A 20,780-nucleotide genomic window follows, 5' to 3' on the forward strand; every position below is an offset into this window, starting at 1 on the left:
CCCTCCTCCTCCTCCTCCTCTTCTTCTTCTTCTCCTTCTCCTTCTCCCTTTTCTTCTTCTTCTTTCTTCTTCTCCTTCTCCTTCTCCCTTTTCTTCTTCTTCTTCTTCTTCTTTCTTCCTCTTCTTCCTCTTCCTCCTCTTCCTCCTCTTCCTCCTCTTCTTTTCTTCTCCTTCTCCTTCTTCTTCTTCTTCTTTTTTTTTTTTGAGACAGGTTCTCACTTTGTCACCCAGGCTGGTGTACAATGGCGTGATCCTAGTTCACTGCATTCTCTACCTCCCCAGGCTCCAGTGATCCTCCCTCCTCAGCCTCCTGGGAAGCAAGGACTACAGGTGCATGCTACCATGCCTGGCTAAGTTTTGTATTTTTTTTGTAGAGACAGGGTTTTGCCATGTTACACAGGCTGGTCTCGAACTCTTGAGCTTATGCAATCCGCCTGCCTCCACATCCCAAAGTGTTGAGATTACAGGCATGAGCCACCATGCCTGGCAGTCTGTTTTTCAACCATTAAGTAAACTGACACCGTGGACAATAGACAGGAGAGACACAGCCTCTCATCCTGTTAGCCAGTGTTGAACTTGTAGTCCTTCTACCCCTGGACTTCCAAGTATGTGAGCATTCTTATTGTTTAAGTCAATGTGGGCTGTTATTTGCAGCCCAAAGCCTCTTAACTAATACATATCTGAGAAACAATAAAAAGAAAATTTAGGCCGGGCATGGTGGCTCACACCTGTAATCCCAGCACTTTGGGAGGCTGAGGTGGGCAGATCACAAGGTCAGGAGATCGAGACTATCCTGGCTAACACAGTGAAACCCCGTCTCTATTAAAAATAGAAAAAATTAGCCAGGCATGGTGGCATGTGCCTGTAGTCCCAGCTACTTAGGAGGCTGAGGCAGGAGAATCACTTGAACCTGGAAGACAGGATGCAGTAAGCCGAGATAGCACCACTGCACTCCAGTCTGGGGAACAGAGTAAGACTGTCTCAAAAAAAAAAAAAGAAAAAAAAACGTAAATATTTAAAAAATAAGGCCAGGCACAGTGGCTCACATCTGTAATCCGAGCATTTTGAGATGCCAAGGCAGGAGGATTGCTTGAACCCAGGAGTTGAAGGTTATAGTGAGCTATGATCACACCACTGTACTCCAGCCTGGGTGACAGAGTGAGACTGTCTCTAAAGAAAAAAAATTTTTTAATAAGAAAATCATGTTGAAGATGATGAACATAACATGCCATTATTTAACTTTGTAGCTTCATCAAAAACTAATCTCAAAAAAATAGCAAAATGAATCACTGCTATAAAGAAATATAGACCTTCTGTGCAACTGGTATAGCTAAAAGCATATCCAATAATTCAGATGTACTATCTGTGAAAAAAGATGTCAGACTTTCACTGGATGAAACAGTAGATTAAACACCACAGAAAAAAATTACTAACAAGTTTGAAAGCAGCAAAAAAAATCCGAATGAAATACAGAGAGAAAAAAGACTGGGAAAAAAAAAAATGAACATCAGTATGCTGTGGGAAAACATCACATGGCTCAATATACATGTAACTGGAATCCCCAGAGGAAAAGCAGGAAAGAACAAAAAAAAATCTGAAGAAGTGATGGACAAAATGTTTCCAAATTTGATTAAAACTACAAATCCATAGATCCAAGAATCAACAAATCACAAGCACAAGAATCATGTAAGCAGGGCATGGTGGCCCATGCCTGTAATCCCAGCACTTTGGAGGCCGAGGTGGGAGGATAGGTTGAGCTCAGCAGTTTGAGATCAGCCTAAGCAACACTGCGAGACCTCACCTCTACTAAAAATAAAAAAAAATTAGCCAGGTATGATGGCATATGCCTGTAGTCCCATCTACTCGGGAGGCTGAGGCAGGAAGACAGCTTGAGCCCAGGATATTGAGGCTGCAGTGGGCTATGATTTCACTATTGCACTCGAACCTGGGAGATGAGCGAAACAGTCTCAAAAACAAAGAAATAAATAAATAAAATCATGTAGAAAACAACATCAAAGCACATCACAATCAAATTGCTTAAAACCAGTGATAAACAGAAAATTCTAAAAGTATTCAGAGAAAAAAGACACATTCTATACAGAGAGAGCAAAGATTAAAAGGACAGCAGACATCTCAGAAAGAATGCAAGCCAAAAGACAGTGAAGCATCATCTTTAAAGTAATGAAAGGAAAAAAATGATCAACCTAGAGTTCTATACCCAATGAACATTTCTTTCAAAAGGAAAACAAAATAAGGACTTTTTCAGTCATATAAAAATTGAGGCCGGGGGCGGTGGCTCAAGCCTGTAATCCCAGCACTTTGGGAGGCCGAGACGGGCGGATCACGAGGTCAGGAGATCGAGACCATCCTGGCTAACACGGTGAAACCCCGTCTCTACTGAAAATACAAAAAAAACTAGCCGGGCGAGGTGGCGGGCGCCTGTAGTCCCAGCTACTCCGGAGGCTGAGGCAGGAGAATGGCGTAAACCCGGGAGGCGGAGCTTGCAGTGAGCTGAGATCTGGCCACTGCACTCCAGTCCGGGCGACAGAGCGAGACTCTGCCTCAAAAAAAAAAAAAAAAAAAAAAAAAAAGTTGAAAGAATTTATCACCCACATACTTGCTGTACCAGAAATGCTAGAGAATGTTCTTGAGGTAAAAGCAAATATGGAAATATGGGTCCAGATGGAAACATGGATCTACACAAAGGAATGAAGCAGCCCAGAAATGGTAAATATAGACAAAAGTGACTCCATCTTGGATGCTAATCTGCCATGTTAACTTCTGACTAGCCCCAGTCCCGTAAATGCCTCTTGATTCCTGCTTTATTTACTAGTGTAAGAACATGTCAACCTTGGTGTTGGCACACAAATGACAGGATATGGCACATGCAGCATTCTTGCCTGTTCTGGAGGGCTGTCTTTAATTGTCTTGCACAGGGTGCATACCCCGTCTCCCTGTACTATATAAGCCCTGGGTCTCAGGAGTAACAATATGCAGATCTACCTGTCTTGCAGCTACCCAGGACCACGCTTCTGTCTGCAAGTTCCCTCAACAAATCAATCAATACCAACGAACAATTTGCCTGCCTCCTCCTGTGGTTTCTCAGTCCCTTCAGCATTCAAGGGTCACTTTGCTTATATGACCCTTTCAGGCAACAATATGGTTAAATATATAAGCCTTTTTTTTCTTATATTGAAAATCTCTTCAAAAGATAATAGACTATCTAACACAAAAATAATGACAATATATTGTGGAGCTTATAACATGTAGAAATAAAATATATGACAATAGCACAAAGACCAAAAGGAAGGGAGGAATGAAAGTATACTGTTGTTAGGTTCTTATTCTAGATGTGAAGAGGAGTAATATTACTTGAAGGAAGATTGTGATAATTAAAGATGACACTATAAACTTTAACCACTAAAAAAAAGAAAAAGTTATATATAATAAGCCAACGTGAGAGATAAAATGGAACCATAAAAACTGTACTCAACTGAAAAGAAGAGGGAAAAAGAGGAAAAAGAACAAGAACAAATGTGACAAATGAAAAACAAATAGCAAGATTAAAACTAAACATACTAAATAATCAGATTAAATGTAAATGGCCTGAACACCCCAATTAACTGCAGAGATAGTCAGACTGGATTAAGAAACAAGACTCAACCAAACACTGACTACAAGAAGCCCACTTATATAAAGACACCAATAGGCTAAAACTAAAACTATAGAAGAAATATCTATCATGCTAATGTTAATCAAAAGAAAGCTGGAGTAGCTATAGTAATACCAGACTAGTAGATTTCAGAGCAAAGTATATAATCAAGGATAAAGAGGATCATTTAATAATGATAAAGGGGTCCATTCATAAAGGTATATTACAGTCCTAAATATATATACACACAATAAGTTTCAGCCTACCAAAACAAGAAAATAGAAAGATGCCTTTCATGCAGTATCAGTATTCCTGTACCAAACTGAACATTGCCAAAATGGGGCTCAAGATCTTCTTTATGTAATAAATGGCATGCAATTTTACTAATAAAAGTACAGTATCACCCAAAAGGGTCAAAGTTAGTAATCTGTTAAACGGCTTATGAACATATTTATGACTTCAGTGCCAAAATCTAAAGCTGACTCACCTTTCGTATTGCCTATCTCGTGGTAATGAAGCACTCCAATGTCGAAAGTCTATGATTAACATAAGTAAAAGGAGACAGGATATGAAGAAGAGTCCCAGGAATGCTACCCGCTGACGGAGAAATGGACTCACTGTGGGCACAGTGAAGTACCAGGAGGCTGGGCAGAGGTAGGAAAAACTGATCCTGAAATTAGACAAACATTAGTGAGTCTGAAACATTTCTACAATTGAGTGCTTAAAAATAGTTTTTAAATTGGATAAAAGCCCCAAAAATCCATGCCAACAGAAGTCTAAATGTTCTTTTCGTCTCTAATTTTAGAAGTTCATGGTGCTTCTACTATATAAATCAGAAAAGCCTTATCTGCCCTTTTTCCAAACTGCGCTTTTGAGTGCAATTCAAAGACTTAATCTCGTGTTAGTGAAAAGATCACCAGTCTCCCTGGGCAACTTCGTAACATTGGAGAATCTCAGCAACTACAATATTCCCAACCAAGAATGCTGTCAAGAAACAGGATGGTCAGAAAATTTATTTTACTGATTTTTTAAATGTTTTATCAGATTATATATGCACATAGCAAAAGACAAATCCGTTTAAAAGGATATATTGTATAGTGAAAAGTGATTCTTGCCCTGACCCCACAATCTCTCTCTCAGAGGCAACCATTGCTACCCAGTTGCTGTGTAATTTTTTTTTTTTTTTTTTAGATGGAATCTTGCACTGTTGCCCAGGCTGGAGTGTAGTGGTGCAATCTCGGCTCACTGCAACTTCCACCTCCTGGGTTTAAGCGATTCTCCTCCCTCAGCCTCCCCAGTAGCTGGGATTACAGGTGCCCACCACCACGCCCGGCTAATTTTCGTATTTTTAGTTATTTTTAGTAGAGGAGGGGTTTCTACTTGGCCAGGCTGGTCCTGAACTCCTGACCTCAAGTGATCCACCTGCCTCGGCCTCCCAAAGTGCTGGGATTGCAGGCGTGAGCTACCGCACCTGGCCATTGCTGTGTATTTTTCCAGGGATATTCTACGGATACACAAGCATAAATATACACCAATATATTTACAGTAATATATCTGTGTGTGTATGTGTGTGTGTGTGTATCCATTCCCTCAGTTTTAAACAAATGGTAGTCCACCATACCTGCTGTTCTACATCTTTCCCCCACTTTATTTGATAACTGTCCCTTATTGGTGCATGTAGATCCATATTAATATTTTTCAAAAGCTTCAGGGTATTATAATGTATGGATAAGTGTATTCATCTGTGAAGTTCACTTTCGATATTGATTCAAAAGGACCTCGGTCTGTCTGCTTTTAAAGTTCATTGCAAACAAAAAACAAAAAACTTCTTTGTTTAACCTCCTCAAGTGGCACCTAGCCTTGCTCAGATGCAAATCTGAATCAATGTTACAACCTTGTACTTTACAGAGCTGAGCAAGCCGACTCACTCCACCACCCCGGGCTACGGGCTAGAAACTATTAATTATCAGCCCTCGCAATAATACAACTTTGATCATCTCTGCATCCAACTGACCAGGATACAATCCAAGTGCAGCTCCAGGGCAAACCTCACTTGGGACAGCCTCCCAGGGCCCCCCCAACCTGCCTGCCATCCTCTGCCGTGCTCCCAGCCGGAGAGAAAGTGTACAGCCTTACCTAGCCATGGGTTCCTTTCGGTGGTCTCAACGCCTGTCACCTTTTTCTTTTGCCCTGAGAAGGTGGCCTCCTTGTCCCAGGCATCTCCTACGTCTGCAGCCTAGAAAGATTTGATTTCAGGCTTCTGTCCGACCGAGCCCACGAGACAAGACCTCCACGGAAATTCCACGGCTCCCACCTCCTCCCCAGGCTCCCACTCCGTCTGCTCTGGTTCCTCAGGCCCAGGGGACCCCACCCAGGCATCCTGGGAGCGGGGCGTTCTCGTGGGCCAGCTCTGTCCTCTAGGAACCGGTCGTCCCCAGGTGGCGGGGTGTGGGTCCCGCTTCCTCTCCCCGTCCCTCCGGGTCCCACAGCCCTCTCGCGCCCACACTCACGGGATCAAGCGGCCCGCCGGTTCCTTCGGCACCGCTCGGTTCAGTCCCGAGCTGATCCCCGCGGCCCCTTACCCAGCCGGAAGGAGGGCCCGGGCCGGCGGCGGCGCCACGTCCCCAAGGAAACCGCAGGGAGCCAATGACTGACAGAAGACCCACAGAGAGGGGCCGGCTCTTCACGAGCCGAACCAGGGGCGAACTAGCTCCGTCAGCAGCACGTCCGTCCGCCAGGGTGGCCAATCCCCTAGACCGGTTGGCCTCTAATGCCCGCCCCGGGACTTTGAGCCGCGCCCAATCGGAAAGGCGTCGTACCGAGGCTCCGCCTGCAGGGCCCGCGGTGAGCTCACAGGTGAGTGGCGCTGGGCGGCCCTGTACTCGCTGCCCTCCCAGGGGCGCGAACTCTCGGCCGGTTGCTTTCTCCACGGCCGTTCCCGGGACAGAGTACCTCCGGTGGGTGGGTTTCGGGGTGTTCGCGACGGAAGCGCATCCCTTGCCCATAACCTATTGTTGGTTTTGTGCCCACTAACCCTCCCTACCAGAATGGCAGTTCTCCCACCTTAAACCTTCCCTATCACCTCCCAAACTGATGCCCCGACCTCATTGTCTTGCCCCGTGAGAAAAACATACATTGAAGACAATGACGTTTACACCAAAGTGCTTATGTCCATTCATTCATTTGTTTACACCAAAGGCTTATGTCTATTCATTCATTCACTGAATGTCTACTAATGCCAATCATCATGAGTTTCTGTGTCGCCGCCCTCCTTGACCTTACAGTAACACAAAGGAAACGACGCGCGCGCGCGTTGAGTGTGTGTGTGTTTCTTGCTTGCTTACACCAGCCGTTATCTCATTTCCAGGAGGACGGCATAAAGTCCAAGCTCTTTCCAACGTGGCACTTGCATTGCGCCCCACAATCCGCCCTACCGCGTCCTCTGCCGCTGCTTGCCTTCCTTACCACGCTCCAGCAACCCGCCCTGTTTTGCTCATTCTGCCCCTCCACCTGCCTTGAATAACCGTCCCGGCCCTTAACCAAATCACCTCCACTTCATTCCTTACCACTCCTCTTAAGGGTCACCTTCCCCTAAAAGTCCTGCTTGACCTACTATACCTTCTTTATACATGCCTATTGTTTCACTTAGCACATTGAATTACAATTATATGTATATGTCTGTCTGTCTGTCCCACTAGACAGAATATCCTTGAAGGCAAGGACTATCTGCTTCCACATATTCCCAATACTGGCCACTGTCTGGCAGATAAAACACAACTGATGTATAATTAATAAGCAAATAAATGGATGTGGGGGGGATTGGGGAAGACCACCCAAATGCTTTATTTATTCAAAGCTTGCTATGACAAGGGAGTCAGTCACCATCACTTGCATTTGGCAGACTCAAAGCCTGTCAGGACATTAGGAAAACTACTTACTTACTTACCTACAGGGTCTCACTCCGTTGTCATCCAGGCTGGAGTGCAGTGGCGTCATCATGGTTCACTGCAGCCAGTGATCACCTCCCGAGCAAGTGATCCTCCTACCTCAACCTCCTGAGTAGCTGGCTCTACAGGCATGTGCCACCGTGCCTGGCTTGTATTTTTTAATTCTTTGTAGAGATGGAGTCTCACTGTGTTGTCCAGGCTGGTCTTGAATTCTGGGCTCAAGCAATCCTCCTGTCTCAGCCTCCCAAAGTGCTGGGATTACAGGGATGAGCAGCTGCACCTGGCCAGGAAAGATTAGTAGTGAACAAAAAGGGAAGGTTTCATGTATGCTCTGACTTGAGGGTATTAGCATGGGAAAGCTGGAGGTGGGCTGACAAAAGCAGTGTCTCTTATGTGATTGGTTTGGGGTAGGTGGCATATTTGGCTGTCTTTAGTGGGTCCTGAGTTGAAGAAAGGAGGAGGCAAAAAACAGGGAAACTGTATCATTGACCAAGTCCTGATTATTCTGGGCTGGTTGCTGTAGAGGTTGTGGGTCAGAGTTCTAACTGTCGTATAAGATCTAGCCATTGTTCAGTTTCTATATTCAGTTCTTATGACTCATTTTTTTTGCTCCACTACTCTCCTAACCTGATTGAACTTCCTAATTTGCCTTTCTTCTTCAGTTCTCAGTTCTCAGTTTTTTTTTTCTCTGTCCCTCAATTCCCACTCTGCCTCAAGTGTTATATTTTATCTGGACCCCTAGAAATCACATTGAATAGAATAGTTGCATAAAGTTGGGATTAACCACATTATACAGATATTTTTATTTATTACAGATACTAGTTATTTTTATTATTTCAGGACCCAGTTCAGTTCCAAGAACAAAATAGATATGGAAAGAACTAAAATAATGTTTTGGAGTAAGTTTTTTAAATTTCTTGAATTTGCCTTCTGTGAGTTCTAAGTCTAATCTATCTATCTATATATATATTTCAAACTTTAGTGTTCCACAAAATAGGTGTTTTTGAGTGGAAGTATAATTCCTATTTTTTAAATAGTACTTAATTCCCATGGTTTATGAACTATATTAACTTATAATTCAAAAGTTCATTGAAACATCCTCTAATTTAGATTTCATAACTACATCATAAAACAGAAAAGACCTACATTTTAATCCCAACATCTTTTCATTATATTTTCTTTGTAAAACTTTCTTTGTCAGTCTGGTTTGGACAATACTTCCTTCAATAAATCCATATGCCCTCAAGCATTTGTCAAGCATAATTCTTTACAAAAACCAGCAATGCTTATCTGGTTAACAGCTCATAGGGCTAAGTTCTGAGGTTTCCAGTCAGCAGGGCAAATTAAAAAGCACTGAGACTATTTCTCTATTTCATTTGCTGTAACTCAACGTGTTGCAACAAATTGTAGAAACCTATGTTTCAAAACAGGTTTTTAACTGCTCTTTAAAGGCTTTCCTTACAGTTACATTTGCAATTTTCTCCAGATGTGCTTGATGCCCAGCCCTGAGCAAAATCAGCCCAACAGTTCCTATATCAGGTGCTAGTTGTTTGCTTTGCTTCATTTCCCCTTATGGATTCTCCTTGCCTCCACACTCCATTCTACCCTACCCTCTAAAGGAATTTGAAGGAGTGTCATGTGGTCTACACTCTCCCTTCCAAGTTTACCCATCTCTCTTCACCTGTCTTTCAAGCACCCCATTGTCCCAAATAAACGCATTATCTCTCCATTCTCATCATATCCACCCAAATCTCCTCCATCCATATTCTCCATTTTGACAAAATACTCTGTGATTCACCAGAGCAGGAACCTGTATGGGAATCATCCTAGAATATCTTCTTTCTAAATTTCTTTTTCCTTTTCCATCCAATGAGTCATTAGGGGTGCTTAATTCAAGTGCCTAAAATCCTCTCCAAGATCTTCTAATGAAGCCTTCTAACTGGTGGCCCTGCCTCCAGACCCATGCCCCTCCTGAGTGCCCCTTGATTCTGTTGCCATTGGGAAATCTCATCATGCTACTTCCTGATTTTAAATCCTTCACTAATTCCTTATTTATTTATTTTAGCCCATCTTGTGGTCCCATAGTAGTTTCTTATTTTGACGAGATACAGTCCAAATTCCTAAGCATGGTGTGGCAGATCCCACTGACAGCCTATTCCAGAAGTTCCTTATTATTATTTTTTTTAGCCCATCCTGTGATCCCATAGTAGTTTCTTATTCCAATGAGATATAGTCCAAATTCCTTAGCATGGTGTGGGAGATCCCACTGATAGCCTATTCCAGAAGTAGGCTCTCTCTTCTACCTTGTTAACTTGACAAGTAACCACACTGAATATGCTTGACCATGTTCTTGAAGGGTGCTAAGCTCCAACCTCAGTCCCAGGAGGTAAACTGCGATTGTCTAAGTCAATCATGGTGGGCCCATACCCTCACAAAATATTGGTTTAAATAGGCATATGATACAATTTTAGCTAATAATATGAAAGGGAAATCAGCTGTTGCAAAGAATGGCCAGGGAGGAGGGAAGACACTTCTAGGCAAAGTTTTCTTCATCTTAAAAAGAGATACATTCATAGCAAAGTTATTGAAAGAAAAAAAAATACAGATAGAAGTCAATGAAAATTTTTCATAATGGGGCTGGGTGTGGTGGCATGCAGCTGTAATCCCAGTTACTTAGAAAGCTGACGTAGGAGGATCTCTTGAGGCCAGGAGTTCAAGGTGTTTTTGAGTGGAAGTATAATTCCTATCTATTTTTAAAATAGCACTTAATTCATATGGTTTATAAACTATATTAACTTATAATTCAAAAGTTCATTGAAACATTCTCTAATTTACATTTCATAACTACATCTCAAAACAGAAAAATATCTACCTTTTTTTTTGAGAAGGGGTCTCGCTTTGTCCCCCAGGCTGGAATGCAGTGGCGTCATCTCGGCTCACTGCAACCTCTGCCTCCTGGGTTCAAGTGATTCTCCTGCGTCAGCCTCCCGAGTAGCTGGGATTACAGGTGCACACCACCATGCTCAAATAAGATCTACATTTTAATCCCAACATTTTAAAATTCTATTTTCTTTGTAAAATTTTGTCAGTCTGGTTTGGACAATACTTCCTTCAATAAATCCATATGCCCTCAAGCATTTGTCAAGCATGATTCTTTGCGAAAACCTGCAGTGCTTATCTGATTAACAGCTCATAAGGCTGAGTTCTAAGGTTTCCAGTCACCAGGGCAAATTAAAAAGCACTGAGACTATTTCTCTATTTCATTTGCTGTAACTCAACATGTTGAAACAAATTCTAGAAACCTGTATTTCAAAACAAGTTTTTAACTGCTCTTTAAAGCCTTGCCTTACAATTATATTTGCAGTTTTCTCCAGATGCGTGTTATGATTGTGCCTATCAGTAGCCACTGCACTCCAGCCTGGGCAATATAGCAAGATCCCATTTATTTAAAAAAATTTATATAATGAGAGAGAAAGAAGAGAAGGCCCCCTTTCTACTTCCAGGTGTGATCTTTTTGTTGTTGTTGTTTTTGAGATGGGTCTCACTCTGTTACCCAGGCTGGAGTGTGGTGGTGCAACCTCTGCCTCCCAGGCTCAAGCAATCCTCCCGCCTCCTGAGTAACTGGGACTACAGGCACACGCCACCACACCTGACTAGTTTTTTGTATTTTTGGGAGAGATGGGGTTTTACCATGTTGCCCAGGCTGTCCAGGTGTAATCTTAAGGACATGATGCCTGGAGCTGCTGTAACCATCTTATAATCATGGGGGTACAAGATTGGGGATAACAGAATAGAAATACAGAAGAAACTGGGTTCTTGATAACATCATCAAGCTGCTAAATTAAGACATTGGAGCAGTCTCACCTTGTGCTTATTATTTGAAATACTAAATTCCTTATTGTTCTTATTTTTAAGTCAGTGAATCAGGGATTTATGTTGCCTGTGACTCCTGCATGTGACTTTCAATGCCCGATATGATCTAGCCCCCAACAGCTTCCAGGCTCACTAATAGATGTTATCACCCAGAACCCTTACATATTTAAAGTTCTCAGCATTGATTATAACTTTTCTCAACTCTGAGCCTTTTTACTTGCTGTTACTCTGTGTAACTTTCATTCACTTCTCTACCAAATGAACTCCTACATATCCTTAAAAACTCAGCTCAAATATTACCTCCTCCATGAACCCCAAGTCAGCTTACATGCTTCTTATTCTTTGCTCTTATAGTACTTTGCCTATATATACTTCTATTAGGGCAAGCTGGCAGCTGTCTGATTGGACCTGATGCCACTGGGCCTGGTAGGAAGACAGAATATCTGTTTTAGACCTTAACAGATATGTTTGGTCTGAAAAGATGGAATCCCTTGGGTTTAACCTAGATGGGAGATATTTAGACCAAGAAGACTTAAATTACTCTGCAAAGTGAAATACAGTAATTTTGAGCATTCCCTCTAGAGACTGGGTTTGGGGAGCTCTGGCAAGGAAAAAAGAAAAAGAGATGAAAAAAGAGGAAGGATCAAGGCAAGATGGCAGATAAGACTGAAGTAAACAGCTCATGAGAGACTCACTGTATTACTTATCTGTTGCTACATAGCAAATTACTCCAAAACTTTGTGGCTTAAAATAGCAATAAGCATTATTATCTCTCAGTTTCTGTGGGTCAAGAATTTGGTTGCCTCTCAACTCAGGATCTTCTCATGAGGTTGCAATCAAGATGTCAGCTGGGGTTATAGTCTGCTAAAATCTTAGCTGAAACTAGCGAATATCTTTCCAAGATGGCATGCATGGCTGGCAAGTTGATGCTGGGTATTGGTGGGAGGCCCCAGTTTCTTTTCACATGGTTCTTTCCCAGGGCTGCTTGAGTACCTTCATTCCATGGTAGCTGGCTTCCCCCAGGGTGGTCCTAAAGAGAATGAGCCAGGTAGAAGCTTTATCCTTTGTATGACCTAGCCTCAGAAGTCAAATATCTTCACTTCTGCCACACATTATTTGTTAAAAGTGAGTCACTAACTCCTAGCCCACATTCAAGGGGAGGGGAATTGGGCTCCACCTTTTGAATAAAGAAGTATCAACTAATTTGTAGACATCCTTTTAAATTACCGCAGTCCTTAAAATGAGTTTGGTCAGGGAACTTTTGGATAATGATAATGACATAATCCATGTTCAATTTTGAGTTTTGTGCTATGTTATAATCCTCTTTGGGACCCCAAACCTTCAGTGAAAGTCTGATAACACCACAGCTTTGTGTTAGGGTACTGTGAGGAATGAAGACAGCACAGCAGGGCGATGACAGTATCTGCAGAAAGTAAATTAACAAGTAGGATGATTGAAAATTTGAAAAATACAGAAAATCAATACCACAGGTCATTCAGAGAAGTAAAAGATCCCTCCTCAGAGAGACCAGGGTGAGGGAGGCTGGGGTGGGAGAACAGTATGGCAAACTCTAAAAGCCCATTGTACTTGAACTATGAGCTTGAACTATGAGGCATTGTGAGAAGGGAACGTAACCCCTTCTCTTGGTATCCATCCAAATTTTACTTGAGTGTGGACACCCTCCTCATGTATAGCATGTCATTTGAGGATTCTGACTCCACTCCTGGCCCTGGGAATGGCACATGCAAGCCAGACCTGAGTATTGGAAAAAATCTCATCCCTTGGTCATAGCTACTGTTTCAGGAGTGGGCACACGACCTAATTCTAGATAAAGAGACGTGCTTTCTGGGACAAAGAAAAAAAAAGGAGGGGGCATTTGCTTTTCTTAAAGAGCATACAAGAGAACATTTCTCAACCACCTTCCTCTGTTTTCTCAGGCCCCCCTGCTTTCTCTCACCAGGACCCTTACCTTTCACCTTGTTCCCTTCCACCTCTCCAGTCAGTCCCTATCTGGGTAAGGGGTCTTCCCTTAAGCTCCAGCAGGTGGAACCCAGTGTTTACATTCTCTTCTATCTCTGCCTCTACCCCATGCAGGACTTTGAGGAATCAGAAAAGAACCTGCTGTTGTACCTGGAAAAACAAAAGGAAGTTCTTTATGTACACATAGGATAAGATCACAGAGAAATATTAATAAGTAAAAACTAACAGTGACAAAAAAAATCTAACATCACATATAAAAACTAACTTGAAATAGATCATAGTTCTGGATGTAAGAGCTAAAACGATAAAACTTGTAAAAGAAAATAGAGGAGAAAATCTTGGTAGCCTTGAAATTTCTTAGATTCAACAGCAAAAGCAAGACACACACTCACACACCAATAGAAAACCTTAATAAATCGGTCTCCATTGAAACTAAGATCTAGGCCAGGCATGATAGCTCATGCCTGTAATCTCAGCTCTTTGGGAGGCTGAGGTGGGAGGACTGATTGAGGCCAGGAGTTCACAGCCAGCCTGAGCAACACAATCAGACTCTATCTCTAAAAACAACTTAAAAATAAAAATATATGCCAGGCATGGTGGCATGGACCTCTCATCCTAGTTACTCAGGAGGCTGAGGTGAGAGAATCATGTGAGCCCAGGAGTTCGAGGCTGCAGTGAGCTATGACTGTGCCACTGCACTCCAGCCTGAGTGACAGAGTGAGACCCTACCCCCCCCCCAAGAAAAGCAACTAAGATCTACTCCTCTTCGAAACATACTACTAAGAGAATGAAAAGATAAGCCACACAGTGGATTATCCTTCTGTGGGAGAAAATATTTGCAAATCACATATATAGGACTTGTATCTAGAATATGAAAAGAATTCTCAAAATTAAATAAAAGAAAGCAAACAACCCAGGTGCAAATAGATGAAAGATTTGTGCACTTCACCAAATAAGATATACAGATGGCAAATTAGCCATCTGTTCAAAAGATGTTCAAAATCATTAGTCATTAGAGAAATGCAAATTAAAACTACAATGAGAAGATGGCTGACTAAACACAGGTAGTATGTGCCTCTTTTATGGAGAGGAACCAGAAGAGTAAGTAGATATATTTTAAAGAGATTGTCTAGTAGAGAATGCTAGGACTCACCAGAGAAGTGATGGGAAGCACCAGAAGTAAGTAAGGAGAGGGTTTGGGGACTGACTGAGAGCTCCAAGAGGCTCCCCGACGCCGGGAAACAATAAGAGAGAAATCCCTAGGGCTCCATACTCCAAAAAGAGCTTTAATGATCTTGGCTATGCAAGAAAACCCCAACCAACTTAGGACCTCGGGCCTGATATATGGAGCTGCCTAAAATTGCACAGAGATGTTGCTCCAGAAAAGAAATCCAGATGGAATCCTACAGGCATCTGAGACTAGAGCAGCCTCAGCCACGCATTATTTTAATAGTCTAGATACCAAGGATCTACAGACATGGCTGTGGCTGTTGCACTACTCCAGAAAGGGAGAGGGGAGACCAAGTGCTCTCACGCACCTCTGGGAGAGTCCCTACCACCCTTCTGTGGGCTGCTGTTGAGACTGAGACATAAACCCAGCCAAGGAGGGTCAGGGAAACCAGGCTTTCCTATACATATCTAAGACAATACCACTGCCCTGCAGTAGGCTGCTGTGTGACTGAGATGTGAGTGGATTGCATTTCCCCACAGCTTCTTGCCCACACTGCTTGCCTGGAACGTGCCCTACCCTCTCTGGTCCCAGACCCAAGGCACCATTTTGAGAGTTTAATGTTGGGCTACATCCTGCCCTTAGGCTGAATTCAGACTGATGCAGCTGCAGCTGCTGCCCAGCCAAGAACAGACAGGGAAACCAGGCTCTCCTACACACACACAGGACGATACCCACTGCCCTGTGGGAGTTCAAAACCAGCCTGGACAACATAGTAAGACCCAATTTCTACAGAAAATTTTTAAAAATTTGCTGGGCATCGTGATGTGCACCTATAGTCCCAGTTACCCAGGAGGCTGAGGCAGAAGGATTGCTTGAGCCCAGGAGGTTGAGTCTGTGGTGAGCTGTGATCGCACCACTGCACTCCAGCCTGGGTGAAAGAATGAAACCCTGTCTGCAAAAGAAAGAAAGAAATTAAGATGGAAATTTTTTTAAAAATTTGAAATGAATGAAAATGAAAGCACAGCGTACCAAAACCTGTGGGATACAGCAAAAGCAATCCTAAGAGGGAAGTTTATAGCATTAAATATCTACATCCAAAAAGTAGAAAGATTACAAAATAACAACTTAGTGTCACATCTCAAGGAACTAGAACAAGAACAAACCAAACCCAAAGTTAGCAGAAGAAAAGATATAATGAAGATTAGATCATAACTAAATGAAATAGAGACCAGAAAACTCAATGAATGAAAAGTTGCTTATTTGAAAATGTAAACAAAATTGATAAGTCACTAGCTAGACCAAGAAAGAAGAGAGGAGATCCAAATAAACAAATGGATATGAAAAATAAGACATTAAAATGATACCACAGAAATACAAAAGATCATCAGAGGCTATTATGAACAACTATATGCCCACAAACTAGAATACCTAGAGGAAGTGGGTAAATTTCTGGAAACATACAATCTTCTGAGATTCAACTAGAACAGAACTCCTGAACAAACAGAACAATAATGAGTAGTGAGATTGAATCAGTAATAAAAAATCTATCAACAACAACAGAAAAAGCCCAGAACCATATGGATTCACAGCCAAATTCTGCCAAGTATACAAAGAAGAACTATTGCTAATTCTCCTGAAGCTATTTCAAAAAATAGAGGAAGAGTGAAGTCTCCTTAACTCATTCTACAAGGTCGGTATCATCCTGATACCAAAACAAGACAAGGACATGACAAAAAATGAAAACTATAGACCAGTATCCCTGATGAACATTGATGCAAAAACCCTTAACAAAATATTAGCAAATCAAATCCAACAGCATATCGAAAAGATAATACACCATGATCAGGTAGGATTTATCCCAGGAATGCAAGAATGGTTCAATGTATGCAAATCAATAAATGTGATACATCACATAAACAGAATTAAAGACAAAAACCTATATGATCATTTCAATAGATACAGAAAATGCATTCAACAAAATTCAACATCCCTTCATGATAAAAATCCTCAACAAACTAGGCATAGAAGAAACATACCTTAACATAATAAGGTCATATATGACAAACCCACAGCCAACATCACACTTAGTGGAGAAAAATTGAAAGCATTTCCTCTAACTGGAACAGTACAAGAATGCCCACTTGCACCACTCTTATTCAACTTCGTGCTGGAAGTCTTCACCAGGCGGATCAGGCAAGAGAAAAAAATAAAAGGCATCCAAATTGGGAAGAGGAAGTCAAATTATTCCTATTTGCTGATGATATGATCTTCTATCTAGAAAACCCCAAAGCCTCCTCCAAAAAAGCTTTTAGATTTGATAAATGAATGCAGTAGTTTCAGGATACAAAATTAACTTACAGAAATCAGTAGTGTTTCTATACAACAATAACAATCTAGCTGAGGACCATATCAAGAAGGCAATCCTATTTAGAATAGCTACCAAAAAAAAAAAAAACCTAGGAATATGTTTAACCAAGGAAGTGAAAGATCTTTATAAGGAGAACTACAAAACATTCATGAAAGAAATTGTAGATTACACAAATGGAAAAACATCCCATGCTTATGGATTGGAAGACTCAACATTGTTAAAATGACCATAGTCCCCAAAGTAATCTACAGATTCAATGCAATACATATCAAATTACCAATGTCATTTTTCACAGAATTATAAAAAACAATCCTAAAATTCATATATAACCAAAAAAGGGCCTGAATAGCCAGAGCAATCCTAAGCAAAAAGAACAAAGCTCAAGGCATCCATTACTCAGTTTGAATTATACTACAAGGCTATAGTCACCAAAGTAGTAAAGTAGTGTGGTACTGGTGTAAGTAAATACACATACATCAATGGAATAGGCTAGGTGCAGTGGTGCACGCCTGTAATTCCAGCACTTTGGAAGGCAGAGGGTGGATTACTTGAGGCCAGAAGTTGGAGACCAGCCTGGTCAACATGGTGAAACCTCATCTCTACTACAAAAAAAAAAAAATCAGCTGGGCATGGTGGCACACACTTGTAATCCCAGCTATTTGCAAGGCTGAGGCATGAGAATTGCTTGAGCCTGGGAGGCTGGGGCTACAGTGAGCCGATGTCACTCCACTGCACTCCAGCCTGGTGACAAAGCGAGACTCTGTCTGAAAAAAAAAAAAAAAAAAAAAGAATCAATGGAATAGAATAAAGAACCCAGAAATAAAGCCACATACCTATAACAAACTGATCTTCAACAAACCAAACAAAAAAAAAAAAGGGGGGGAAGGACACCCTATTCAACAAATGGTGCTGGGAAAATTGGATAGCCATATGCAAAAGAATGAAACCACCCATACCTCTCGCCATAAACAAAAATTAAATGAAGATAGATTAAAGAACTAAATGTAATTCCTGAAACTATAAAAATCCTCAAAGAAAATCTGGGAAAAACTCTTCTGGACATTGGCCTAGGCAAAGAATTTATGACCAAGTCCTCAAAAGCAAACATAGCAAGAACAAAAATAGAAAAATGGGACTTGATTAAACAAAAAACCTCTGCAAAACAAAAGGAACAACAAACAGAGTAAACAGACAACTTACAGAATGGGAGAAAATATTTGCACATTATGCATACAACAGAGGACTAATATCAATAATCTGCAAGGAACTCAAATAACTCAACAAGATAAAAGCAAATAATCCCATTAAAAATTGTGCAAGGATATGAACAGACATTTTTCAAAAGAAAACATACAAGTGGCCAAAGAACATAAGAAAACGTGTTCAACATCACTAATCATCAGAGAAATGCAACTGAAAACCCCAATAAGATACCATCTTACACCAGTCAGAATGGCTATTACTAAAAAGTCAAAACAACAAATGTTGGCAAAGATGTAGAAAAAAGGGAACAATTATATGTTATTGGTAGGGATGTAAATTAGTACAACCTTTATGGAAAACAGTATGGAGATTTCTTAAAGAACTAAGGATAGAAGTACCATTCAATCCAACAATCCCACAACTGTGTATATGTCCAAATGGAAAGAAATGATTATATCAAAAAGATATCTGCATTAATGTCTTTATTGCAGTACTATTCAGAATAACAAGGATGAAATCAAACTGTGTCCATCAACAGAAGGTTGGATTAAGAAAATGTATTTTATATATAGCATGGAATACTACTCAGCCATAAGAAATAATAAAATTATATCTTTTCCAGCAACATTGGTGGAACTTGAAGCCACTATCCTAAGTGAAATAGCTCAGAAAATCAAATACAGTGTGTTCTCTCTTATAATTTGGAGCTAAATAAAGGGTACCTATGGATATACAGTGTGGACTATTAGACATTGGAGACTACAGAAGGTGGGAGGGTAGGAGGAGGGTTAGGGTTAGAAAATTACCTATTGGGTACAATATTCACTATTTGGGTGATGGGTACACTAAAAGCCCAGACTTCACCACTACGCAATATATGCATGTAAGAAATCTGTACTTGCCTCTTCTGGGGAGGTTCCAAGATGGCTGAATAGGAACAGCTCCAGTCTACAGCTCCCAGCATGAGCGACACAGAAGACGGGTGATTTCTACACTTCCAGCTGAGGTACTGGGTTCATCTCACTGGGGCCTGTTGGACAGTGGATGCAGCCCATGGAGTGTCAGCCAAAGCAGGGTGGGACATCGCCTACCTGGGAAGCACAAGGGGTCAGAGAATTCCCTTTCCTAGCCACAGGAAGCTGTGACAGATCGTACCTGCAAAACTGGGACACTCCCACCCTAATACTGAGCTTTTACAGTGGTCGTAGCAAATGGCACACCAGGAGATTATATCCCGCACCTGGCTCGGAGGGTCCCACACCCACGAGCCTCGCTCACTGCTAACACAGCAGTCTGAGATCGAACTGCAAGGCATCAGTGAGGCTGGGGTGGGGCGTCTGCCATTGCTGAGACTTGAGTAGGTAAACAAAGTGACCAGGAATCTTGAACAGGGTGGAGCCCACCACAGCTTAAGGAGGTCTTCCTGCCTCTGTAGATTCCACCTCTGGGGGCAGGCCATAGCTGAACAAAAGGCAGCAGAAACTTCTGCAGACTTCCCTGTCTGACAGATTTGAAGAGAGTAGTGGTTCTCCCATAATGGAGTTTGAAATCTGAGAACAGACAGACTGCCTCCTCAAGTGGGTCCCTGACCCCCAAGTAGCCTAACTGGGAGGCACCTCCCAGTAGGGGCCAACTGACACCTCATATGGCCAGGTGACCCTCTGAGAGGAAGCTTCCAGAGGAAGGATCAGGCAGCAACATTTGCTGTCCTGCAATATTTGCTGTTCTGCAGCCTCCATTGATGATACCCAGGAAAACAGGGTCTGGAGTGGACCTCCAGAAAACTCCAACAAACCCACAGCTGAGGGTGCTGACCATTAGAAGGAAAACTAACAAACAGAAAGGACATCCACACCAAAACCCCATCTGTACATCACCATCATCAAAGAACAAGGTTGATAAAACCACAAAGATGGGGAGAAATGAGAGCAGAAAAGCTGAAAATTCTAACAATCAGAGCGCCTCTTCTCCTCCAAAGGAATGCAGTTTCTCGCCAGCAGTGGAACAAAGCTGGATGGAGAATGACTTTGACAAGTTGAGAGAAGAAGGCTTCAGATGATCCGTAATAACAAACTTCTCTGAGCTAAAGGAGGATATTCGAACCCATCGCAGAGAAGCTAAAAACCTTGAAAAAAGATTAGACGAATGGCTAACTAGAATAAACAGCATACAGAAGACCTTAAATGACCTGATGGAGCTGAAAACCATGGCACAAAAACTATGTGACACATGCACAATCTTCAGTAGCAGATTTGATCAAGTGGAAGAAAGGGTATCAGTGATTGAAGATCAAATGAATGAAATGAAGTGAGAAGAGAAGTTTAGAGAAAAAAGAGTAAAAAGGAACTAACAAAGCCTCCAAGAAATATGGGACTATGTGAAAAGACCAAATCTACATCTGACTGGTGTACCTGAAAGTGACGGGGAGAATGGAATCAAGTTGGAAAACACTCTTCAGGGTGTTATCCAGGAGAACTTCCCCAACCTAGACAGGCAGGCCAACATTCAAATTCAGGAAATACAGAGAACACCACAAAGATACTCCTCAAGAAGAGCAACTCCAAGACACACAATTGTCAGATTCAC

At 41.9% G+C, this 20,780-nt stretch overlaps 2 protein-coding genes and 1 pseudogene across 3 annotated transcripts in view; 2 read left to right on the top strand and 1 right to left on the bottom strand.

The window, feature by feature from the left end:
- ENTPD7 (ectonucleoside triphosphate diphosphohydrolase 7) overlaps positions 1 to 6,377 on the bottom strand; it is a 54,195-nt gene extending 47,818 nt beyond the window's left edge. Inside the window, exons 1-3 of the mRNA XM_011935561.1 lie at positions 6,163 to 6,377; positions 5,789 to 5,888; positions 4,140 to 4,322 (exon numbers count right to left, since the gene is read on the bottom strand). Coding sequence (XP_011790951.1) covers positions 4,140 to 4,322; positions 5,789 to 5,796 — 191 coding nt within the window. The 5' untranslated portion in view covers positions 5,797 to 5,888; positions 6,163 to 6,377. The remainder of the gene's footprint in view (positions 1 to 4,139; positions 4,323 to 5,788; positions 5,889 to 6,162) is intronic.
- Positions 6,378 to 6,425: 48 nt separating this feature from the next.
- The window catches only part of SLC25A28 (solute carrier family 25 (mitochondrial iron transporter), member 28), a 65,930-nt gene continuing 51,575 nt past the window's right edge, over positions 6,426 to 20,780 (top strand). The window contains exon 1 of the mRNA XM_011935566.1: positions 6,426 to 6,508. The gene's annotated coding sequence lies outside the window, so the exon portion shown is untranslated. The remainder of the gene's footprint in view (positions 6,509 to 20,780) is intronic.
- Positions 13,561 to 20,780, top strand: part of LOC105507178 — a 27,316-nt pseudogene continuing 20,096 nt past the window's right edge. Inside the window, exon 1 of the transcript XR_001001052.1 lies at positions 13,561 to 13,598. The product of XR_001001052.1 is annotated as a ferritin heavy chain pseudogene (transcript). The remainder of the gene's footprint in view (positions 13,599 to 20,780) is intronic.

This window comes from Colobus angolensis, unplaced genomic scaffold (genome assembly GCF_000951035.1).
Source record: "Colobus angolensis palliatus isolate OR3802 unplaced genomic scaffold, Cang.pa_1.0 Scaffold144, whole genome shotgun sequence".
In the NCBI taxonomy this organism is placed as follows: domain Eukaryota; kingdom Metazoa; phylum Chordata; class Mammalia; order Primates; family Cercopithecidae; genus Colobus; species Colobus angolensis.